At 37.0% G+C, this 21,443-nt stretch overlaps 1 protein-coding gene across 1 annotated transcript; it reads left to right on the top strand.

The window, feature by feature from the left end:
* Window positions 1-9,613: 9,613 nt before the first annotated feature.
* On the top strand, window positions 9,614-19,411 carry LOC145796077 (protein disulfide-isomerase-like). The gene is made up of 8 exons (XM_082881075.1): window positions 9,614-9,787; window positions 12,036-12,117; window positions 12,587-12,851; window positions 14,096-14,979; window positions 15,134-15,168; window positions 15,395-15,507; window positions 15,693-15,738; window positions 19,172-19,411. The coding sequence occupies exons 4-8, from the start codon at window positions 14,933-14,935 to the stop codon at window positions 19,180-19,182; spliced, it is 252 nt and encodes an 83-aa protein (XP_082737201.1). The 5' UTR covers window positions 9,614-9,787; window positions 12,036-12,117; window positions 12,587-12,851; window positions 14,096-14,932; the 3' UTR covers window positions 19,183-19,411.
* Window positions 19,412-21,443: the final 2,032 nt, after the last annotated feature.

Below are 21,443 nucleotides of genomic sequence, written 5' to 3'. Positions count from 1 at the left end.
GTCTTATTTCCAAGTGCATAGACAGATAGGCCTGATTTAGCGAGGACCGCTCGACTCTTTCTTAACGGTTCACGCCCATCTTCTTCCTCAACTAGGTTTCTTCCCTCTTCTCCTCTTTTCTTCAACTCCAAACCCCTAAACAAGGTGTTTTGAAAGATTTCTCAAAGATTTCATCTTTCTTTCATTCATTTTCACTTTGTCCTGACTCGGTTTACTGAAAATCGCACCGTTTGACAAAATGCGAGCCTCGGAACATCGTAGAAACGTTATTTCAAAACTATTTTGAAAGAGATGGTTTTAAGGTCTAAAATCATCCAAAATAGCTTTGGTCCAAAATGGGGTGTGAGGTTAGGATTTGACTCTCTTGCCGAAGAAATTGAACCTTTGCCCTGCACATCTTTCATCACCAAGTAAACCATGTTGAGGTTAGGATTTGACTCTCCTCTTGCCGAAGAAATCGAACCTTTGCCCTGCACATCTTTCAACACCAAGTAAACCATCAGTATCACCCAAGTCTTAAGGGTGGTAAAAAATGGGGTGTCTGCAGTGCGATAGATACACAAAGATGAACATGTGCGATAGATACAAAAAGATGAACATGTGCGATAGATACACAAAAAATGAACATGTGCGATAGATATACAAAGATGAACATGTGCGATAGATACATAGACTGACCATGTGCGATAGATACACAAAAAATGAACATGTGCGATAGATACACAAAGATGAACATGTGCTATAGATACACAAAAATGAACATGTGTGATAGATACACAAAGATGAACATGTGCGATAGATACACAAAGGTGAACATGTGCGATAGATACACAAAAATGAACATGTGTGATAGATACACAAAGATGAACATGTGCGATTTCTTATCAAGGCTTAATCAAATCTTAACCAGAACTTCTCCAAATGAACCGTACATACAATATCGTGCCTGCATAAGAAAGAAACTTAACTGGTACAATGTAATACAATGCATGTTCTATGCAAGATCAATCAGCATGCTCTATGCTAGACACCAAATGCATGTTCCATGCGAATGCGAGAAGTGCATATTCTATGCAAGTGTAAGAAGTGCATACTTTATGCAGATGTGGCGAATGTATGCTCCATGCAACATCGAGAGGCCTATTCTATGCAAGGTGAGAAATGCATGTTCCATGCGAGAGAGACGAATGCACGTTCTATGCAGCCTACAATGCACATTCTATGCAGCAGGTATGGACAACTTCTATGCGAGTTGAAAGAACATGTACAATGCAACACAAGCAGCGTGCATATTCTATGCAAACAAGAAGTGCATATTCAATGCAAGAGTGAAAAGGTGTATAACAACGCAAGCCTTACATATATAACAAAATGCGTTAACTCAACATATTCAAAAGCGATTGATCAATCTTGCGGTATACAAAAGGATACACTTTGTTCGTGTTGAGTGCCATGCACTGGAAATGCAGTTCGGAGCTTCCACGAAGACCGCTTAAGCTTAAAAGTATATTTTCTTGAACTTTCTTGAGAGATGAGGGCACAAATCAAAAACAGAACCCCAAACAAGAGCCTTGGAGGTCCATTGGCCACAAAAGAAAGCCATCGGCCACCCATCGGCCACAAAACAAGGTCATCGGCCAACAATTTGGCCGGTTGGCCAACTATTTGGTCGGTCAGCCATCAATGGCAGATTCGGGGTAAACTTGGCATTTCACCTCGGGTCTTTAAGTATAGGGTTTTAAACCCTATTTCTTCACTGCCTTAAGGCCAAAAAACACTTTTCCTCTCATTCGAGACCATTTCCCCCTTCCAATCCACGCTTTCTACGCGTTTTCACACATTCCATAAATGTCCGAATCGCAAAACCCTCATAGTTTTGAACATTTTGAACCGATCAAAAAGTGTTTTCGGTGTCTCATTCTTGATTTCCACCATTTGGGGTTTGTTTCCCCCGAGTCACCCTTGATTTTCGTGCCCTCTTCCGAGCCTTGACATTTTCTTCCATTTTTTCCTCCTCGGAGTTGACTTTCTGTTGACTTTCGATATTCCCGCCCATTTTTCACATTTCCGACCCTCTTCTCATCCCTCTCGAGATGGCGGATGACATCCCACATGGCAGAGCTCCTCTAGGGATGGAGATGGATCTAGAGTTTGAGCCTTTGTTGCAAGGCATTCGACCGTTCGATCCGGCGACGTATGACCCTGAGGTACACGTGTTGCCTCCTGACGGCATTCGTCACTTCAGGAGATTCGTGCGAGGTGCACTGGAGGACCTCCTGCTACGCGAGCCGAAGTCGCACTTATCCCACAGCGCCTCTGAGGTATACACTTCCTCTTTACTTTTCGCAATGTAGATCGCATTCATATTGTTCTTCAGCCATTCAAACCAATCACACTTGCACACTGTATTCTCTGTTTATTCTGAGCACCTTCACACACTGTATCAAAGTTTGACACCGCCTTACATCTATTTCTCTTGCTTATAGGGAGATTCACACGCTTTCTGAGGCTACAAGACCATTGCTGCACGGGACTGGTACATGGAGCTGCCTGATGTCGTCCGTCACATCGTCGATGAGGCTAGTTTCGGTGCATTCTCCATGGGACTGTCACGTCTCACTGCCAGCCGGCCTCTCATAGGCGCTTTAGTAGAGAGGTGGTGAGATACCACCGACTCCTTCCATTTCTCTACAGCAGGGGAGATGATGATGACTCCCTTTGACTTCTCTATGCGCACCGGCATAGGGGTAGGGGGTCATTCGATCCCTTATTATATCGACATGGGTGAGTGGGATGCTGCTCAGAGTTACTTGCTGGGGACTCGCCCACCTCTCTCTCGACCAAGGATGGTGCGGTATTCATCGTTCACTGACTACTTCAGAGGGGAGACACCAACAACCCGCAAGGAGACCGAGTACTACGCCTGGGGGTTCCTCATGTTCTTGTTTGGCACTACTCTCTTCGCCGACCGGGCTAACACCGTTGGGCTCTACCTCCTGTGTGCCTTGCCACATTATATGGATACATGAGCTCCTCTTCTCACCGGAGCGGGCACCTGCTGGGAGGATAGTGGAGGGCATGAGAGGTATGTCCTTCCTTTCTACTTTGCATTTTCATTTTACATTACCTGTACTTCGTACACTGCACATTGCACACGCTGCCTACTGCTTTGCATCATCTGTACACTGTTCACACTGCATAATGCACTGTATATCATCTGATTCCTGCTTTATCTGCATTTGTTCGACATACACTAACTGTTACCCTTTTACATTCCACAGCTATGGGTATATGCCTACTTCTCGAGGCTTGCCCCAGAGCCGGAGGTGGAGACACCTCCCATGGTCCCCTATTCGGACAAATATGACATGAGATGCCAGCGGAGGCCCCGAGAGTTTTTCTCATTCTTCCACCGATATTTCGATACTGTAGCCGCAACAGAGGTATTTCAAACCTTATAGCTATTTTAGCTTTACTTCATATTGTATCTTTGACGGCAGCTAATAACCTGTACATTTGCTATTTGCAGATCACCTGGCAGCCGTGAGCAGTGATGCCTGCCAGGGTCAGGGATCAGTTTGCCGGTGTTCGGGAGACATCCCGATTTCGGGATTTGCATGAGGGCCCGGTCTGTCGATCATGGTTCTTGGGGGAGCGCTTCCTGCGACAGAGCCTCAGTTTGCCCAAGCCAGTGATTCCAACACCGCCTTCCACACACATGAGGATCACAAAGAGGTACACCCCACAGGAGATGATCGATTTCACGATAAGTTGGGACACCGACCTCTTCATGCTTGATGGCGACTGCACTGCCTTCATCCAGACATATCTCATGCCGCCTCTAACCGGCACTCGTAGGGATGAGAGAGACAGACCTGCAGCTGCAGCAGAGAGAGCAAGTGGATCCAGGGTGACTCAGGCCCATGACAGGAGAGGCTTCCAGGTAAGGCGGAGAGCAGGATGGCCGGAGCTGCCCACTACCATGACCTGTCAGGGATGCGATGAAGAGACTTATTAGATTTCCATCGCTCTTGCCCTAGCTGGCCACGAACTTGTCGGAGTGCGAGGCCCGACCCCGGCATGTACCATACATTACATTCCACATATTCAATTCATTTCAATTTATGCATTGTGAATTACTAATCATCGCAACACATTTACAGGCACCCATAGAGTACATCGGGCAGCCTCTCGAGTTGTCAGCTTCTCTGATGGGGATAGTGCAAACGAGCGTGGATCTGCTCAGTATTTACGAGATCCCAGTAAGTTCTTTCAACCCCCGTTCCAAAGCCCTCTATAATCTTCTCCATACTGATCTGATGCATTACATTATCAATACTGCATTTGATATACCGCCCTCATATACCGCTCACGGCGCCGATACACTGTATCCCATATACTGCTCATGGCCATCATATACTGCAATCATATACTGCTCACAGCACTCATATACTGATATCATATACTACTCACAGCACTCATACACTGCAATCATATACTGCACACAACACTCATATACTGCAATCATATACTGTATCTGATACACTATCCTTTTCATATTCCTTTCCAGGTGCTAGCCCCTTCGGGCGCCCCAGCAGGAGTTGCAGCAGGACCTTCAGCGTCTCCTCCAGCAGCGGGGAGAGAGGGACGAGGGACGTTGATACACAGCCAAGGTAGGGATAGACGCACTCATACCGAGAGCAGTTCACGGGGGCCTATCCCAGATGATGATGAGTCTGACGAGGATGAGGAGCCGGCGAGCCCACAGTCAGTGCCATCTCAGGGTGGTGACGATGCTGGGGACGGCTCTGAGGAGGGGAGCGGAGATAGTTCTGGATTCGACTCCGGCTCAAAGGCAGATGATAGGGCTAGTGGTGACAACTCTGAGGCCATGCCAGGAAGAGGGCGAGGACGGCCTCTCGATCTTGAGGTGGCCAAGGTCGATTCAGATGCTTCTTTTCCATTCCTTTTATCTTTGCTTAGCTTCTTTTTGCTGGTAGTATCATCATATTGTACAGCCTTAACCCGTTTTTACTTTTCTTTAAAAACTTATACTGCAAAAAGGTGACCATGATTGGAAATGGAAATAGACTTTTTGTTCAAAAAGTGTTGCATTGTATATTCTGAGCATCATATAACATCGCACAACACCATTTTTCACAAAAATGGGATTTTGATGGAAATTGAATGTTGCATTGACAATTGCTTAATCAGGTAGTAAACTAACTGACACATAACGAAAAGAGTAAGAAAACTCAACGAACAAGACAACAATGAACAAAATAACAATTGAATGAAAAAAACGAAAACAACGCGATAAGCAAAACAATAACTCGATAAGTAATACAACAACTCGATAAGCAATTTGATAAAATTCTTAAAGAGAGACAAAAGAAAGTGCACCATGAGTGGAACAAAATACAGGTTCTTGGCATTTCCAATACATGGATGGCCCAAGGAGCAAAAGAATAGGAGGCCGGCCACCAGAAATGGCTATCGACCACTAGCCCTGGCCGGTCTGATAAAGAAATTGGTCGATCGGCCACAAACACTGGCCGATCGGCTACTAGTGTCAAGGACCCGTAGAATGCTGCCACTTGTCTTCCACTCACTGCCTTATCTTCTACAAAAACTCCATCTTCGGGGTTTCTTCACTTCAATTCTGTTTTTGCCCCAAATGGAACCGTTCTTCGCCGAAAAACTCTCCAATTGGATTGCGACTTTGGATGGCTCGAAAAAGTTGAATTTTTGAAGTTTCAGAATAAATGTACTATTCACATTGAGTCGCACCCCACTGCATTTTTCGTTCCTCCATGTCGTGGCTAGGTGTTGGAATCCGGTAACTCATGTTTTTAACTTTGCGGGTCAAGAGATGTGCCCCACTTTTGAATAATTACAAGCTTTGATAGAATCACAACGCGACGAGGAAATCTTGCCTGAGTTCCATTTCGGCCACATCCAAGCTTTAGGATGGACGTGTGGGCTTACTTTGCACGACATTCGGTCATTGATTCGCAATAAGGAGTTGGACATTCCCAGCCTGATTCATCGCTTTTCTAACGTCGGTAATCGCGGCGATTATCTTTGGCAAAGTTTTCGGCGACATGCCCTCTGTTTGTGCATGCTATCTCACTTTCTACTTGCCCCTGGCCTTGGAGGGTCTACTATTCGCTTGATTGAGGTTGCCCAAGGCTTGAAAGAGGGCAAGAGCTACATCGGCATGACATTAGCTGAAACCTTGATGGGCTTGGATGCTTTCCATCACCGGGAGACAATCAGGTTCGCAGGAAGTCCCCTACTCTTACAGGTAATGTTTCCCACCCTTCTCACATGTGTTTCTCACATCACTCAGCCCTCAGGCTCTATTTTCCTCTCAAACCCTTTTCTCACTTTTTCCTCTCTACATACATCGCTCTATTCTTTAATCTCTCTTGCTTTTCATCCCTCCCCAGATATGGCTCATGGATAAATTGAAAGTAGTGGACTCTTGCCCAGCATATTCAGCGCGCGGCTATTTCTTTCGCTAACGGCTAGTTGATGCCCCAGATAAGGGATGGTGGTGCGAATGGATGTGCACTCAATCTAATATTGACATCACTTGGCGTTGCCCCTGGCTTGATTTGCCGGAGATGGGGTACAACATGTCCCGACAACCTGGCATTCAGCTGATTGGCCTGACGCACTGCGTCTTCTACTTTTCATTTCTATTCCGGCGTCAGTTTCGCCATGACCAGACTTGCCTAGAAGAGGGAGTGGAATACCCGACTTCATATCCGATCAAAGGCTCACATTTAGCTCGGTATGCCACCGCATGGAGGACAAGAGAACTCTTGGCCCCGCTCCTACTTTCAGTTGTGTCCTTTCTGGCGAGTGCATTGCTTGGCTTGAAGAGAAGACACAAATTAGGCCTACTTTGGCATCCGAGGCTTCCACAAGCTCTGGGAGGAGGCGTAGGAACACCTGACTTGACCCTGCCCCTAAGTTTATTGCTTTAATCTGTACTTTCAAGTTTTCTTTTTGAATGTAATAAAAAAGTAACTTCGATTTGTATCAAGGAATGGAGAACTCTGTATTGAAATCAATAGAATTGAAAGTTGTGGGTACTGAAAATTTTCCGTTTTGGTCCAATAATGGTCTAAGTTGTAAAAAGATTGATTTGAGCAAAATCAACTCGTATTAAAACTTCTCAAAACCTTTTTCAATATGGATCACAACTGGACACGCCCGAGATCTATCACTGAGATGTACAACCCCAGATCCAATCAACTAGAAAGTTGCCCATTGTCTGAATAGCACTGCACTGAAGATCATAACTGAACTCACTACAACAAAAGTAACCTATGGTGACGAAAACTAGTGAAGAAAATAAAATTCGTCACTAAATGAAAATAATTTGTGAGGAATTTATAAATTTTGTCACATATAATAAAAAAATAAAAATGATAGGTGACAAAATTTATTTTCGTCAATAAATACTTCATTTTAAGTGAGGAAAAATTAAGTTTCGTCACCAAAAAATTTCCCGCTATTTTTTTTGGGTGGCGCCAAAATTTTGAGACTTTTGGTGAGAAAAAATTTTGTCACTAATTATAAAATTATTTGTGAGGAATATATTTTCGTCACCAAAACGTTTTAATATTTTTGATATCTTTTGGTGAGGAAATAATATTGTCACCAATTTTGGTGGGAAATTTTTGATATATTGAGCGGCAATTAAGAAAAAATAGGGTATTAATTTTTTTTACCCCTTTTCTGTTTATCATCTTTATCTCTCTCTCTCTCTCTCAAAATAGGGTATTAATTTATCTTATCTCTTGCTCCTCCACCACGCCGATCACCATCGTCGCCTCTATTAGCCTTGCCAATCGTCGCCGCCACTAGTAGCCTTGCCGGTAACCGCCACGTCTTCTTCGCTCGGTGATTTGGTACTTGATTTCTCTTTGCTCTTTTTCTGGTATCTCTTTCTCTTATTCTCTGTATTGGTATGGTGACGAAAATTAGTGAAGAAAACAAATTTCGTCACTAAATAAGAATAATCCATGAGGAATTATAAATTTTGTCACGTATAATAAGAATATAAAAATAATAGGTGACGAAATGTATTTTCGTCAATAAATACTTACTTTTAGGTGAGAAAAAAAATAAGTTTCGTCACCTAAATTTTTCCCACTAATTTTTTTTGATGGTGCCAAAATTTAGAAACTTTTGGTGAGATTTTTTTTTCAACAATTAAAAAATTAATAATGAAGAATATATTCGCGTCACCAATAAATTTTTTTTTTTTGAAAAATTTGATTTTAAATATTTTAAAACCATTTGGTGAGATATATATTTTCGTCACCAATAATTTTTAATATTTTTAGGCCTTTTAGTGAGAAAATTGTTTTGTCACTAATTTTGAAAGAAGAATTTTAACATATTAAGCAGTGATGAAAAAAAATAGTCTATTATTTTTCCCTCCTTTTTTTTTTGGATCAGTTTACTTTTCCCTCCTTTTTTTTTTCTTTTTTTGTTTTTTTTTTATCAGTCTTCGTATCAATCTGTATCTCTATCTATCTCTCCACTACAACAAAAAGTGTCTTTGGAGATGAAAACTAATGACGAAAATAAATTTTGTCACGAAAGACTTACCCTTTAGTGAAGAAAATAATATTTTGTCTCCAAATGTGCCATTTTTAGAGAGAAAAATAAAACTTCGTCACCAATCTACATACATAATAAAAAATTAGGTGACAAAATTATTTTTCGTCATTATTTTTATTTTTTTCGTCACCAAAATTTTTTCCCGCTATTAAAAAATTTGAGGGGAATTATGTCGCCAAGTTAGTGACAAAAAATTCCGTCTCCATTAAAAATATTATTAGTGAGGATAAATATTTTGCCACCAAATATTTCAATTTATAAAACTACGTAGTTTTGTGTTTTGGAGACAAATTCTATTCCTCACCAAATCTATTCTCTTGACCCAAATGATCCATTGCTCTCATTTCACACGCAGAGGCAGACTGTATAGCTTCATCAAAGCTCTTCGTTTCTCTCTCTCGCACCATTGTCCAACTCACAGCACCGTCCACGAAATCCAGGTTAGTTGTAGTCTCTGTTCCTCTTTCTCTACCCCTCTCTCTATTCGGGTCTCTCGTTTCTCATTCTCTACCCTTACTCTGTCTTCAGACGCGTTTGGGTCAAGATGAGATTAAATCCATTCCATTCATTGCTTCTAACATTTCTATAACCTCTCTACTTTGAAGGTTCCATGAACAACTTGAATGATTTTAATTTGGGAAAAAAATATGAAAAATATAATGATTATCATGTTCGATATTCTGATTATGATATTCATATTATAACCAATCACTACTAAAAAAACAGTTAAAGATCACACTTTAACAAATGAAAATATCTCACTTTTATTAAAAGTGTGATAAAAAATTAGATTAATATTTTAATCACACTTGATTTGATTAAGTATGATAATATTTATTTTTTATATCACTTTTCAATTATGATTATTTATATTTTTTTAATCACACTTTCTAGTTAATGTGGGATTATATTTATTTTTTATATTACTTTTCAATTAAGTATCATTATATATTTTTTAGATTTATTCTCTGTATGCATGATACATACACAAAGAACAAACCAAACAACAGAGCATCGTTTGGTCTCCTTCTCATATCGCTCATCGTCCCTCTCATCGACAGTGATCACCGTCCCTCCCTATGTCTCACCGTCTTATTGCCACAGTCGGTACACCGTCTCGCCTCCCATCGATTTTGATTCAGGGGTCTCTCTCTCTCTCTCTCTCTCTCTCTCTATTTCCCCATTTCACTCTAGCTCTAGGGTTTTTACTTTGTTTTTGATGCTATAGAATCTTGATTTCTGTGAAATGAATAAATGTGTTTTGATTTTTGTTCTAGATTTAGGGGTTTTTTTCTATGCAGAGGCTTGATCTGTTCTGTATGTTGTATGATTCGTACTGTATGCTGTATGATTCTTGTAATATTGATTAGAGGAATTCATCTACTTCTAATTTGAGTTTCTTAAGGTGGTCCAATGCGTTCTCACCATTCCAATGTTATGGTTTCTTGTGATATAAAAGTAATTGCCCTGGTTGATATAATTAGATTTGAATCAAATAATATACATGAATGTAAGGCAAGTATATGGGATGAAATATAACACACTAATACATACAAGCATGGTAAGGCAAGTAAACCACATTTGGCATGCTTTTAAGCACTCAGGAACACTTGACACAAAAAAGTAACATATTTTTAGATTAGTATAGGAGCCAAAGGATTGGGTCGGTAAAAATACTTTTGACCTTTTTAGGTTCTGAAAATTAACAGAAATATAGAATAATAAGTTTACTTTCATTTCCAATTTCAGAATTTGCATAGCCTAACTAGAATTTTTATCAATAGGCCACACACCATATTCTGTCCAGATTTAACACACTATTAGGAAAATGAGCGTTTCTGTCAATCTACCCAATAACTTTTACTCAAATAAATTTTGTTGGAAAGAGGACTAAAAATGCTAAGTTTTGACATAAGAACCAACCTAAGATGATTTTTCTAGATTTCTATTTTTTTTTTTTAAATACACGAAGTGGACTGTTTTCTGGAAACACAGGGCTAGATTGTTTAAAAAAATTGTTTAGACTATAAAAACGTCTAATTAGGGGCTACAAAAAATGTCACATGCTCTAAATACCTCAAAGATCATCCCCTACATTCAGTTTTGAAAAAGAAGTAAGTTTGATATTTTTCCAAGAGTGATAAAGTTGCAGCAGTCATGAAATCAGCAGAAAATACAAGGTAGCATCACTTATTCATACTAACACCTAAATTTACACCCCATTTCCAAGCATACCAACATTTCATACATACACGGGACATGCTAGGAGGTAGATTAAGAAGAGTAAGCAGGATTAGAGAAGAGAAGAGGGGTGTGTAATTTACTATGAAGCTAGCTTTCAAGTTCTACTTCCTTACTCTCTCTCTCTCTCTCTCTCTCTCTCTCTCTCTCTCTCTCTCTGTTCTTTCTTTTTTTTCTTTTAAGTCTCAAACTCTCTACTCCTGTTGCTTCAGCAGCTCACAAACGAGGATGAGGGGCTAAAAGAGGTGAAAATATATATACATAATATAGACTGAAAAATTAGAACTATAGGGTTGCATGTTTGGCCCCTCTTTGCAAAAGAAGTGTGGTGTTCTGGTGAGATTCCCACAAGTTACAAGGGAATAAAGGAGCATGGGAGTTACAAGGAACTGATGGAGCATGGATTTGCCACCCCTTCCCCAAAGAATCAAATTAGACACACTTAAGGGATTTATAGCATATATTAAATCATATAATAAATAACTGGTACAAAATTAAATATATATATATATATACAAAATAAGTGTAAGGATGCCAAATGAAATTTTGTAACCAAAAATATTTATTATTAGTATATAATTAATGAATGTAGAATTCTATTTTGTGAGAAAGCGAAAATTCAAAGGTTTAACTGAAATAATTACTAATAATATATTACAAAAATTAGGGTCACTACAATCTGTGTCTAGTTTAGCCTTTAGTATTGATGGACAGTTGCTTGCATCTTGAAGTTTTGATGGACTTGTTAAAATCTGGGACATAAATTCTGGGAATCTTAAGTGTACGCTTGATGGTCCTAATGGGGCATTGAGGTGAGATTTTATGACTACTCTTAGTGTTTTTTGTCACATAGTTAATGTATGAAGATTGAGTATGAACTATCTGCCTACACAGTGGGTCACGTGGCATCCAAAAGGACATTTGGTCTTGGCTAGTTCGGAGGATTCCACTGTTTGGATGTGGAATGCTGACAAAAGTGCCTATCTTAATCTGTTTTCAGTCATGCTAGTAGTGTGACTTGTGGTGATTTTACACTTGATGGCACTATCCTACTTTTGGTGACAACAAAATAGAAATTGTATATTTAAGGATTTTCATTCAGAAACTAAATTTTATCTATGCCTGTGTGTTTTACTTCCTGGTAACTTTAGGTAACAATTTGTACTGGTTTTAATGATGCAACTTTGAGAATATGGAATCCAAAAAGTGGTGAAAACATCCATGTGGTTAGAGGTATGCACTTGTTTCCTTTTAAAGATTTATGTTTTGTTTTGTCCTGTGCAGGTACTATTTAGCATTCATTTTTTGTGCTAAATACATAATAGTGTAATTCCATGCTTGATGTGCTGCAACATATCTTTTTTGTGGAAATTTGAATGGTCGTAGTAGGAAGTGCTTGAAGTTAATAGGGAAGATGGGCCTTATCCTCCCTAATACCCATGGTCAACACACGATGTTTATAGTTTAAAACTTCCATTTCATGGGAGAAATCTATTTCCTAACCATTAATTTGAGCACTAAATATTGATAATAATTTTTTTTCTTGGATTTGATTTTAATTAGAGTTATGGTTTTTACTAAAGAAATGTTCTCAAGTACTTAATTGAAGAGACATAGAATTCCCATGTTATCATGTAGGGTCTTAAAGCCATTGATTTGCATAGAAAAATGTTAACGAGATACTATTTATATATTTGAATAGCTAAGGGCCGCCATTAAGAAGAGTACTGCTATTTTTGACAAAGAGAAAGCACATAAGCGATTGTCAAAGCTATCTGGTGGTGTTACTGTTTTCAAGGTAAATATTTACTGAATTTCTACTGTTGCACGTATTTTAATGACTTCATTGCAAGTCTTATTCTTTCAGGTTAGAAAGGCTGGCAAGGCAGAAGTTGGAGAAAGGAAAGATCGGGTTACAGATGCTTTAAAAGCAACAAGAGCAGCTGTGGAAAAGGGAATTGTTCCAGGCAAGTTTGTCTTTTTCATTTTTGATGGCCAATTACATTTCATTTTTGGAGTAAGATGATCTTAGTTTGGGTTATGATGCTGCCAAGGGTTTGTTTCTCTAGATGCTACTTAATAATCCTTTCATCCTCATAATTCTGTTAAATTGAACTGAACTTTGCCAACCAAAATCTTGAATCATTTGACATAGTGAAATCTTGATGCATTTGTTGCCTGAATTTGATAGAAATTTTCCAGTCCAAAGATTAGCAACCTACTTGATGTGATACTCAGAATTTCTTATATTCTCTATCTTCTTTTTTCCAAGCTTCCAAACAGCATTATGGTCATGTCAAGAAAACTAGTTAGTTGGTCTAAACTTAGCAAATCCTAAAGGTTGTTCTAATTATGTTTCTTTCCTTTGTATTTAGATGGCTTGTTTGATTTTTGTAATTTCCTTGCTGAAATCTTCATTGACATTGCCATAAGCATCTAGGTTATAAGTATTGTAATTGAAACTTGTCATGTAGACAGATTTTCATAGCAGTGCTCATTCTATTTTTTTGCTATTAGTGGATGCAAAACTTATTCCTTGTGAAACAGTATCCATACACATTCCCCACAACTAGACAACATCTATTTTCAAGGCAAGAAGGAACACCCCCTCACAAATTCACATATAGTTTTTTTAAGACAAAAAATACACAAATTATGAGAGCATAATATCTCACAAATAAGAACTCCAAACCTAATTAAAATGCATAAACATCAGTTGCAAATCAAATAACAAATTATGACATGATGTTTGAACTTTATACTAGATTGACCAACTTTGTGAAATGAAAAATTGCAAAGAACCATGGGGTCATTTGTGTTCCTCTCCCAGGACAAGTGAGCTTACTTTCTCACTAGTTGAGGACAGAAGCGTTGAAAAGTGGTTTTTCCCCCCACTCACTATATTTAAGCCATAATTGGCTCTTATTTTGGTTTTATAACTTTAAAATATCTGGCCGTGCACTAAAGATTTTTATTTTGGATTTGTTAATTCTATATATATATATATATAATATCTATATGGTAATCCAAACATTTTATACTAGTAACAATCAAAATGGTTCTTCCTTTTGTGTTGATGTAGGAGATGAAGAGTCAGTGTGATAAGAAAATGTCTGACTTTATCTTTTCTACTAGAATAGTCTCTACAAACAGTAAATTTATTCATATGCTTCTAGCGCTCTCTGAATTAATTTGTGTTTTCATTTTTTAGGTCAGAAATTGCTTGGAAAGATGCAAAATATGGTCAAAGAATTCAAGAACTTTGTGCTTCAAGTTTTTTCATTTTTTAATATATGTAATCATAGTTAAAAACTTTTTATTAATTCCTTTGTATATACTTTTAAACATTTAACTTTCATTTATGAAATATATAACGTTATTACATTCAATATGTGGTTGTGATTCAAATGATAGTATATATTGTGTATTGCATTCTTCAAGTACGCGTACAAAAATAATATTGATTATTCTTCAAATACGCCGAACCCCTTTTTTTATCACACGCATTAACTGTGATGAGAAATGCATATAATGTGTGATCTTATCTCATTATTAATCACACTTAAAATCTGTGATATAAATGTTTATTATCACAGGTTTTATTAGTTATTAATCACACTTAAAAGATGTGATCTAAATGCTATTAATCATACTTAAAAGATGTGATCTAAATATTTATTATCACATGCAAAATGTGTGATGGAATCATCTTTTAATGACACTTAAAACGTGTGATTATAAATGATCCTTTTTAATCACACTCTCAAAGATCACATTTTGACAAAACTTAAAATGTGTGATTAAATAACATACATTACGCATAAAAGGTGTGATCTATTTATAATTTTGTAGTAGTGAATATAATCATTGAATTGAATGGATTGTTGTTGATTCTACACACTATAAAGTCTCATGATATTCTGATTGTGTTTGCTAGGTGTTTGATAAAATGCCACAATGGCTAGGTTTTTTCTTTATTGTTTTGTTTTTTTGTTCTTTTTTTTTTTTTTTTTGGTTGGAGAAATTGGTTCAATCTTAGATCTCTCCCATGGAGTTTGTGGCTTGTCGTAGTAAATTACTTCAACCCAAAGGCAGGTATGTCAGTGTTGTGTTAATTAAATCCTTTTAATGAGTATGACTTTCCATATAGGTTGTATATATTACTGAATTTATTTTAATTTTCTTAATAATAAATCTTTTTCAACTACTATATAGTTATAAATAATGAGTAATTTATTGTTGCTGACAGCCTTCAGGACAATGTTTTCAACTCTGGGGAAAATGGTATGTATTAACTGTAGTTTTTTCAACATTTTATTTGTTCGTATCCATATTAGTAACTTGGGATTGGTGTTTGGCCTTTTATGTGGTCCTTATGTCAATTAGAATTCTGGATTGTTTTTTTATAATTGATTTAGAGCTCAGAAACCAAGAAAAATTTATTAGATCTTAATGATTGTCATGTTATCAGTCAATTCATGTTGATATGTGGTTAGGTTTTGTTACACAGTTCCTTTGGAATTTTATGCACCCTGGTGCGGTCATTGCAAAAACTTGGCTCAAATCTTGGATGAAGTTGCTGTTTCATTTGAAAGTGATGCTGATGTTGGCATTGCAAAGATTGTAAGATCTAAAACCCAAACTAGCTAAAGACTACTTGAAGAGATTTGTTGCTTTGTCAGTATAGACGGTTATTTTCTGCAAATATTGTGCACTTGAATTATGTTTCAATATTACTCTCAAAGTACCTTTCCTTTAATGTTATTTCTGCCTTGCAAATTGAAATTGTTTTCTTCCGTCATTTCTAGGTTGCAGGTTCATGTACTGTTCATCTATGGCTTCTAAAACTGAAGAGTAAAATTCTTTTCCTTCAGGCTTTTACAACAATATATAGTAAAAATTGTTTTTAATTAATCTTAGCTTGATATTTTGGCTCATCTATGTTGGTTTATTTCTCATCCATATATAGAAGCTTTTTGATTATTGAAATTTTTTTGGGTGTGTAGTATTTGCTCTCTCTCTCTTTGGTCCTAAAAGTTGTGGACAGAATTGTACAACATTGTTACTACACATGAATTAGCTCAATCTCAGTTCTTTATGCTCAACCTTAATCCTCTTTCACTTTCCTTCATTTCTTTTGCTCTCCTCTCTCTCTCTCTCTCTCTCTCTCTCTCTCACGGCATTCCTTCTGCCTCTTCCCCAAGCGCTGCTCCTCCCTAGGGCTCACCATAGTTGTACTTTAGAAGAATCTGGTTTGTTTAAGGTATGAATCTTTCAAATTTTTTTTTCTCTATATCTAAAGAATCTTCTGATTAAACTCTGAAACACCTACTTCTTAATTGTTTAACACTGAAACACCTACTTCCCATTGATTTAACATTGAAACATCTACTTTCTCATGGATTTATGTCATTTTTTCATGGAATTAGGATTTATTTGATTTAACACATATTTTCTCATGGATTTAGGGCATTTTAATTCGATTTAACACTCAAACATCTACTTTCTCATGGATTTAGGGTATTTTCTCATGGAATTAGGGTTTATTTGATTTAACACTAATATTTTCTCATGGATTTAGGGTATTTTAATTTGATTTAACATTCATTCTCATGGATTAAGGGCTTACTGAAACAATTGATTTCTTATGGATTAAGGGCTTTTACCCTAAGTTTTCTTTTCTTTTTAAAATTGAGAACTCATCTAGACTCATTCCATATGATAAATTTGAGGTTTAATAGTCACACCATCAACTAGTGCGCAAATAGAAGAAGATTCGAACTAGAAACATACTCACTTACCAACTCGCTTAATTGTACTTTAAGGGGACTGTAATTTAAATGAATTTTTAGGAGTACTTACATAATTTTGTGGTGTATTTAGAGGCTTGTACATGAATCATTCAAGTAACATATGTGAGAAATGGTCTAGGCTGCAGTTGATATTGCTCTGTTCTGAGCTTGTGGCCTAGGCTGCAGCCACTGTGGCTTGGGCTGTGGCCTGGTGTTTTGTTGCAGTTGAGTCTGCAACCTGGTCTCTGCTTGTTCCAGCTCACTTTCATATGAGTTTCCTTTGTCAAACAAGTCATATGTATGCCAACATTGACACATCTGCTATTGTCTGTGCTAGATGTGATTTGGACTTTAATTTGGATAAGCTTTCTTTGTTTTGTTTTTTTATGTGTGTGTGTGCGAGGCATATGCCTATCTAGTCATTTTTCCACATTTAAAAGCACAAAAAATACATTTTTTATAGTAGATTATTATTTGGTTGAAATTTTTATGTATCTAATTTATAATCAAATATTATATCGCTATAAAATAGATAAATGACTTGGCATTCCATAAACCAAATGGTCAGATAGTCACTATTGACAACTACTAAGACTTCTGAACATGGCATCCAAAGAAAACCAATTATGCATAAGCAAAAGCTATCTCAAAGGGGCCCATAAGCAATCTTCTTTTCCCAATTTTATTTGACAGATTAATATAAATATTTTAAAAACCAATATTTGAGATGATTAAACAAAAGATAATAATAAAGTCGGCAAAGTACCTGTACTGTATTTAGACCAGAAAATGGACATTTTAGCTGCTATGGAGGACTCTGAGGATCAAGCTGCCCACTGCAATAACTGGAAGGAGCAGCAGAGAGTTCCTGCCTTCCTTTCCACTCCTCACCAGGCTTGAGTGTTGTTGCTTTTTCCACCGCAGCAGTCTCCATGCACAGCATGTGCTTATAAATGTGTAAACTATATATTTTGTGTGTCGCTCACGTCTTGTCTCCAGATATATATACATACATATATATATATATATATTTAAAATTTTTAAATTTACTGTGTCGGTGTCCATGTCGGGTCATATGTCCATGTTCATGCTTCTTAGGCAACGATTGATGATCTCAGAGAGTGCACTGCCTAGTTGTTGAAGTATCAATTCTAGACCACCAAAATTTTAACTATTGTTGAAGGTTTATAAATGAGAAGTTATGCTTGTATTGACTATTATGTTGTCTTAATTCCTAGATTTATGTTTGCTGGCCTTTGCTGAGGCATTCTTAACTACACCATTTGCTTCAACTGAAAATTTTTGACCGAGAAAAAGTAAAGCAAAGAGAATAGTGTTACAATTACAAATTTTATTGTTTGTTTACTTTTCTCAGATGAATACTCAGATATTATTAGCAAGTAGATATCTTACAGAATTCATCTATGACCCCTTGTGATTCGTTTTGTGTGGGGATTGGATTATCCCTTGCCTTTGCATTGTGGCAGGTTTTAGATTTATTAACTTACCTTTGTATACTGAAAGATATTTTTAAGAATTTTGTGATTCGAGGAAGTGTGAGAATAGATTATAGTGGAAAAAGTATTTGATTTTGACAAAAAAAATAGCTTATATTATCATTACGGAAGTAATCTAAAGTTTTCAGATCATTAGTTATTTTCAAAAAAATTTGTAAATCAATTCAAAAGGATTTATTTTAAAAGCTTCGAAGAAGTTGAAAGTCCCTGTATGTTTTTTGTAATTATGGTAAGATTTGGCTGGTTTAACTAGTTTGATGAACTGTGGTTGGTGCTTGATGTATTTTTGGTAAGAACTTTAATATGCACGCATTGTTGACAAGATGCTGCACCTACGGACATATTATGGCATGTTTGCTTCTAATACATCCCCTCATTCACAATGCTTTCAATTGTGACCTGAAAAACAGACGGAGCCTGTAGCACATTTTGAATCAGTTGTGGCTATAGTGCTTAATGTACTTTGTCAAATTATAGGCAGTATTGGAGCAATTTCAAGGTCTAGGAGTACGAATTCAATTAGCTTGCAATTTTCTATCATTTATAGGAGTGGTATTCAAGTGCATATTTGTTAAGTCATATTGGGCATTGCAGTGATTTTAAATGATTTGAGGCAACTACGCTCAATTACATTGGGATTCAAAATCATTTTGTGAAACATAAAGGGCACTTGTATATTTGAATATGTGCAAAATACTACCATGTTTTTCTTTTTTATTTGTTCTCTATTACAAACATCATGTCCGGTCTCGTGGCTGTGAGATACATTAAACTACCCACCAGCTGCTTGTAATACGTCTCATCAACTAAGTCTCTATTTCCGTGTTGCTTTATCATCAAGGATCACCTCAACTCTTTGAAGTTTTGAATTGTTATATGCATTTCTACTAAATTGGTTTATAAAATAAAATTATTTATATATGAGTTTAGATGTAATTGATAATATATTAATGTTTGCCTTGTTTATTTTCTTTGCAGATTGGTTTTGATGACGTTCGGAAGCATACTTGCAAATGAAGATCAATTGTTGAATTTTTTTCCCTAAACTGATGCTTAGTTGTAGTTGCAAATCAAGATTGAGTATTGATTTTTTTTTGTGGACTCCACGTTAGTTCATTTTGGGATTTGCTTTGATGGTTTTTTTGTGATACTTAATGGATTATTAGTAAAGTTGTTTGATGGATATATTTTGATTTATAATATAAATGGTTTAGTGAATTTTTTTGTGGAGTGATGTATAATAGCTAGTGGATTTCTTAGTACAATTAAAAGGCTATTGGGATATGAGCAGGGATATTTATGAAATAATAATTTAAATTGAATATAAAAAATGGAACAAGTTTAGTGACGAATTTGTTTTGTCATTTGTACTTGTTATTATGACAAAGTGATTATTCGTCACTAATAAACTTTTTGTGACAATTTACTGCAGTTTATATATGAAAGTTTTTATTTATTTGTTGTTTGGTGACTAAAAATTTCATCACGTATATATATATTTGTCACGAAATATACTTCGTCACCCATGTATGACTTTTGAAGACGAAAAATTTCGTCACTTTTACATCTTATTGTGACGAAATTATTTCCTCATCAATGATCAACATGCGTGACAAATTTATTCGTCAACTAAAGTTATAAATATGGTACTGAATAACTATTTGGTGACGAAAATGAGAATTTTTGGCGACAAAATGTTGTTTTATTGGTGACAAAAAATTATGACTTTTGAAGACGAAAAATTTCGTCATCTTTACATCTTATTGTGACGAAATTATTTCCTCATCAATGATCAACATGCGTGTCAAATTTATTCGTCAACTAAAGTTATAAATATGGTACTGAATAACTATTTGGTGATGAAAATGAGAATTTTTGGCGACAAAATGTTGTTTTATTGGTGACAAAAAATTATGACTTTTGAAGACGAAAAATTTCGTCATCTTTACATCTTATTGTGACGAAATTATTTCCTCATCAATGATCAACATGCGTGACAAATTTATTTGTCAACTAAAGTTATAAATATGGTACTGAATAACTGTTTGGTGACGAAAATGAGAATTTTTGGCGACAAAATGTTGTTTTATTGGTGACAAAAAATTTCGTCACTGAAGTAATTTCATTGGTGACGAAATTATTTTTCGTCACGTTGGTTTTTAGTGACAAACATTCAATGACGAAACTGGTGACGAAAATATTTCCTCACAAATATCTATAGTGACGAAATTAGCTCTTTGAAGACAAAAAAATTTCGTCATTCAAGACCCAACTTGTTGTAGTGACTCTTGGATGCAGAATAAATGAAGATGGCCAAGACAAATCACATGGACACAGTTGATTTGGAAGTGTTTATGGTTGGGCTTCAGAATGAAGTTGCTTACGTATCCCAAAGATGGGAATCAAGCCTTACGTAGTTTGGTTCGGGTTCATTTGTGTATTAACACTCTCCTTTTGCGCTATAACTTTTGCAATGGCTGCCCTTTAGGGTTTTCAACCTAGCGAGCTCAGTTTTTTTTATTTCAAATTTTTTATGCTCTAACTTTTGCCTAGGTCGCCCTTTTGGGTTTTTGGCCTAGCGAGCAACTCAGGGATAGTATTTCTTCAAATTGTCCATGTTGATCAGTTGGGAGAACTCAAGGCCATTTAAATCCATCAGAATGACAGCTCCACTCGACCAGATTGTCTTGATGATGTAACGGCCAGTCTAATTGGGTCTGAACTTGCCCCTAGGGTCGTGGATGGGAGCTCGGTTGTCATTGAGCACTAGATCCCCTTCTTTCAGATTCTTGGACTTAACTTTCTTGTTGAAAGCCTTGGCAATCCTGCGTTGATAACCTTGAATGTGGCATAGTGCTTTTAGTCTTCTCTCGTCGAACAGCATGAGTTCTTCGAACGTGCTTTGCGGCCAATCTGCCTCAACTATCTGGCACTCAGCCATTACTCGCAACGACGGAACCTCAACTTCGATAGGCAGAAAAACCTCCATCCCATAAACTAATGAATACAGAGTTGCCCCAGCAGAAGTTCGAATTGATGTCCGGTAGCCCCAAAAAGCAAATGACAGCTTATCTGGCCAGCCCATGTAGGTTTCCACTATCTTCTGCAGAATGTGCTTGATGTTCTTGTTGGTGGCCTCAACTGCTCTGTTGGTTTGCAGCCTATATGTGGATGACTTAAGAAAAGCCACGTTGTACTTCTCCAATAAGTCTATCACCTCCTTCTTGAAGTGGAAACCATTATCTGAAAT

Source organism: Camellia sinensis, chromosome 1, assembly GCF_055761805.1.
Source record: "Camellia sinensis isolate YWXY chromosome 1, ASM5576180v1, whole genome shotgun sequence".
In the NCBI taxonomy this organism is placed as follows: domain Eukaryota; kingdom Viridiplantae; phylum Streptophyta; class Magnoliopsida; order Ericales; family Theaceae; genus Camellia; species Camellia sinensis.
This window is presented reverse-complemented; position numbering and strand designations above follow the sequence as displayed.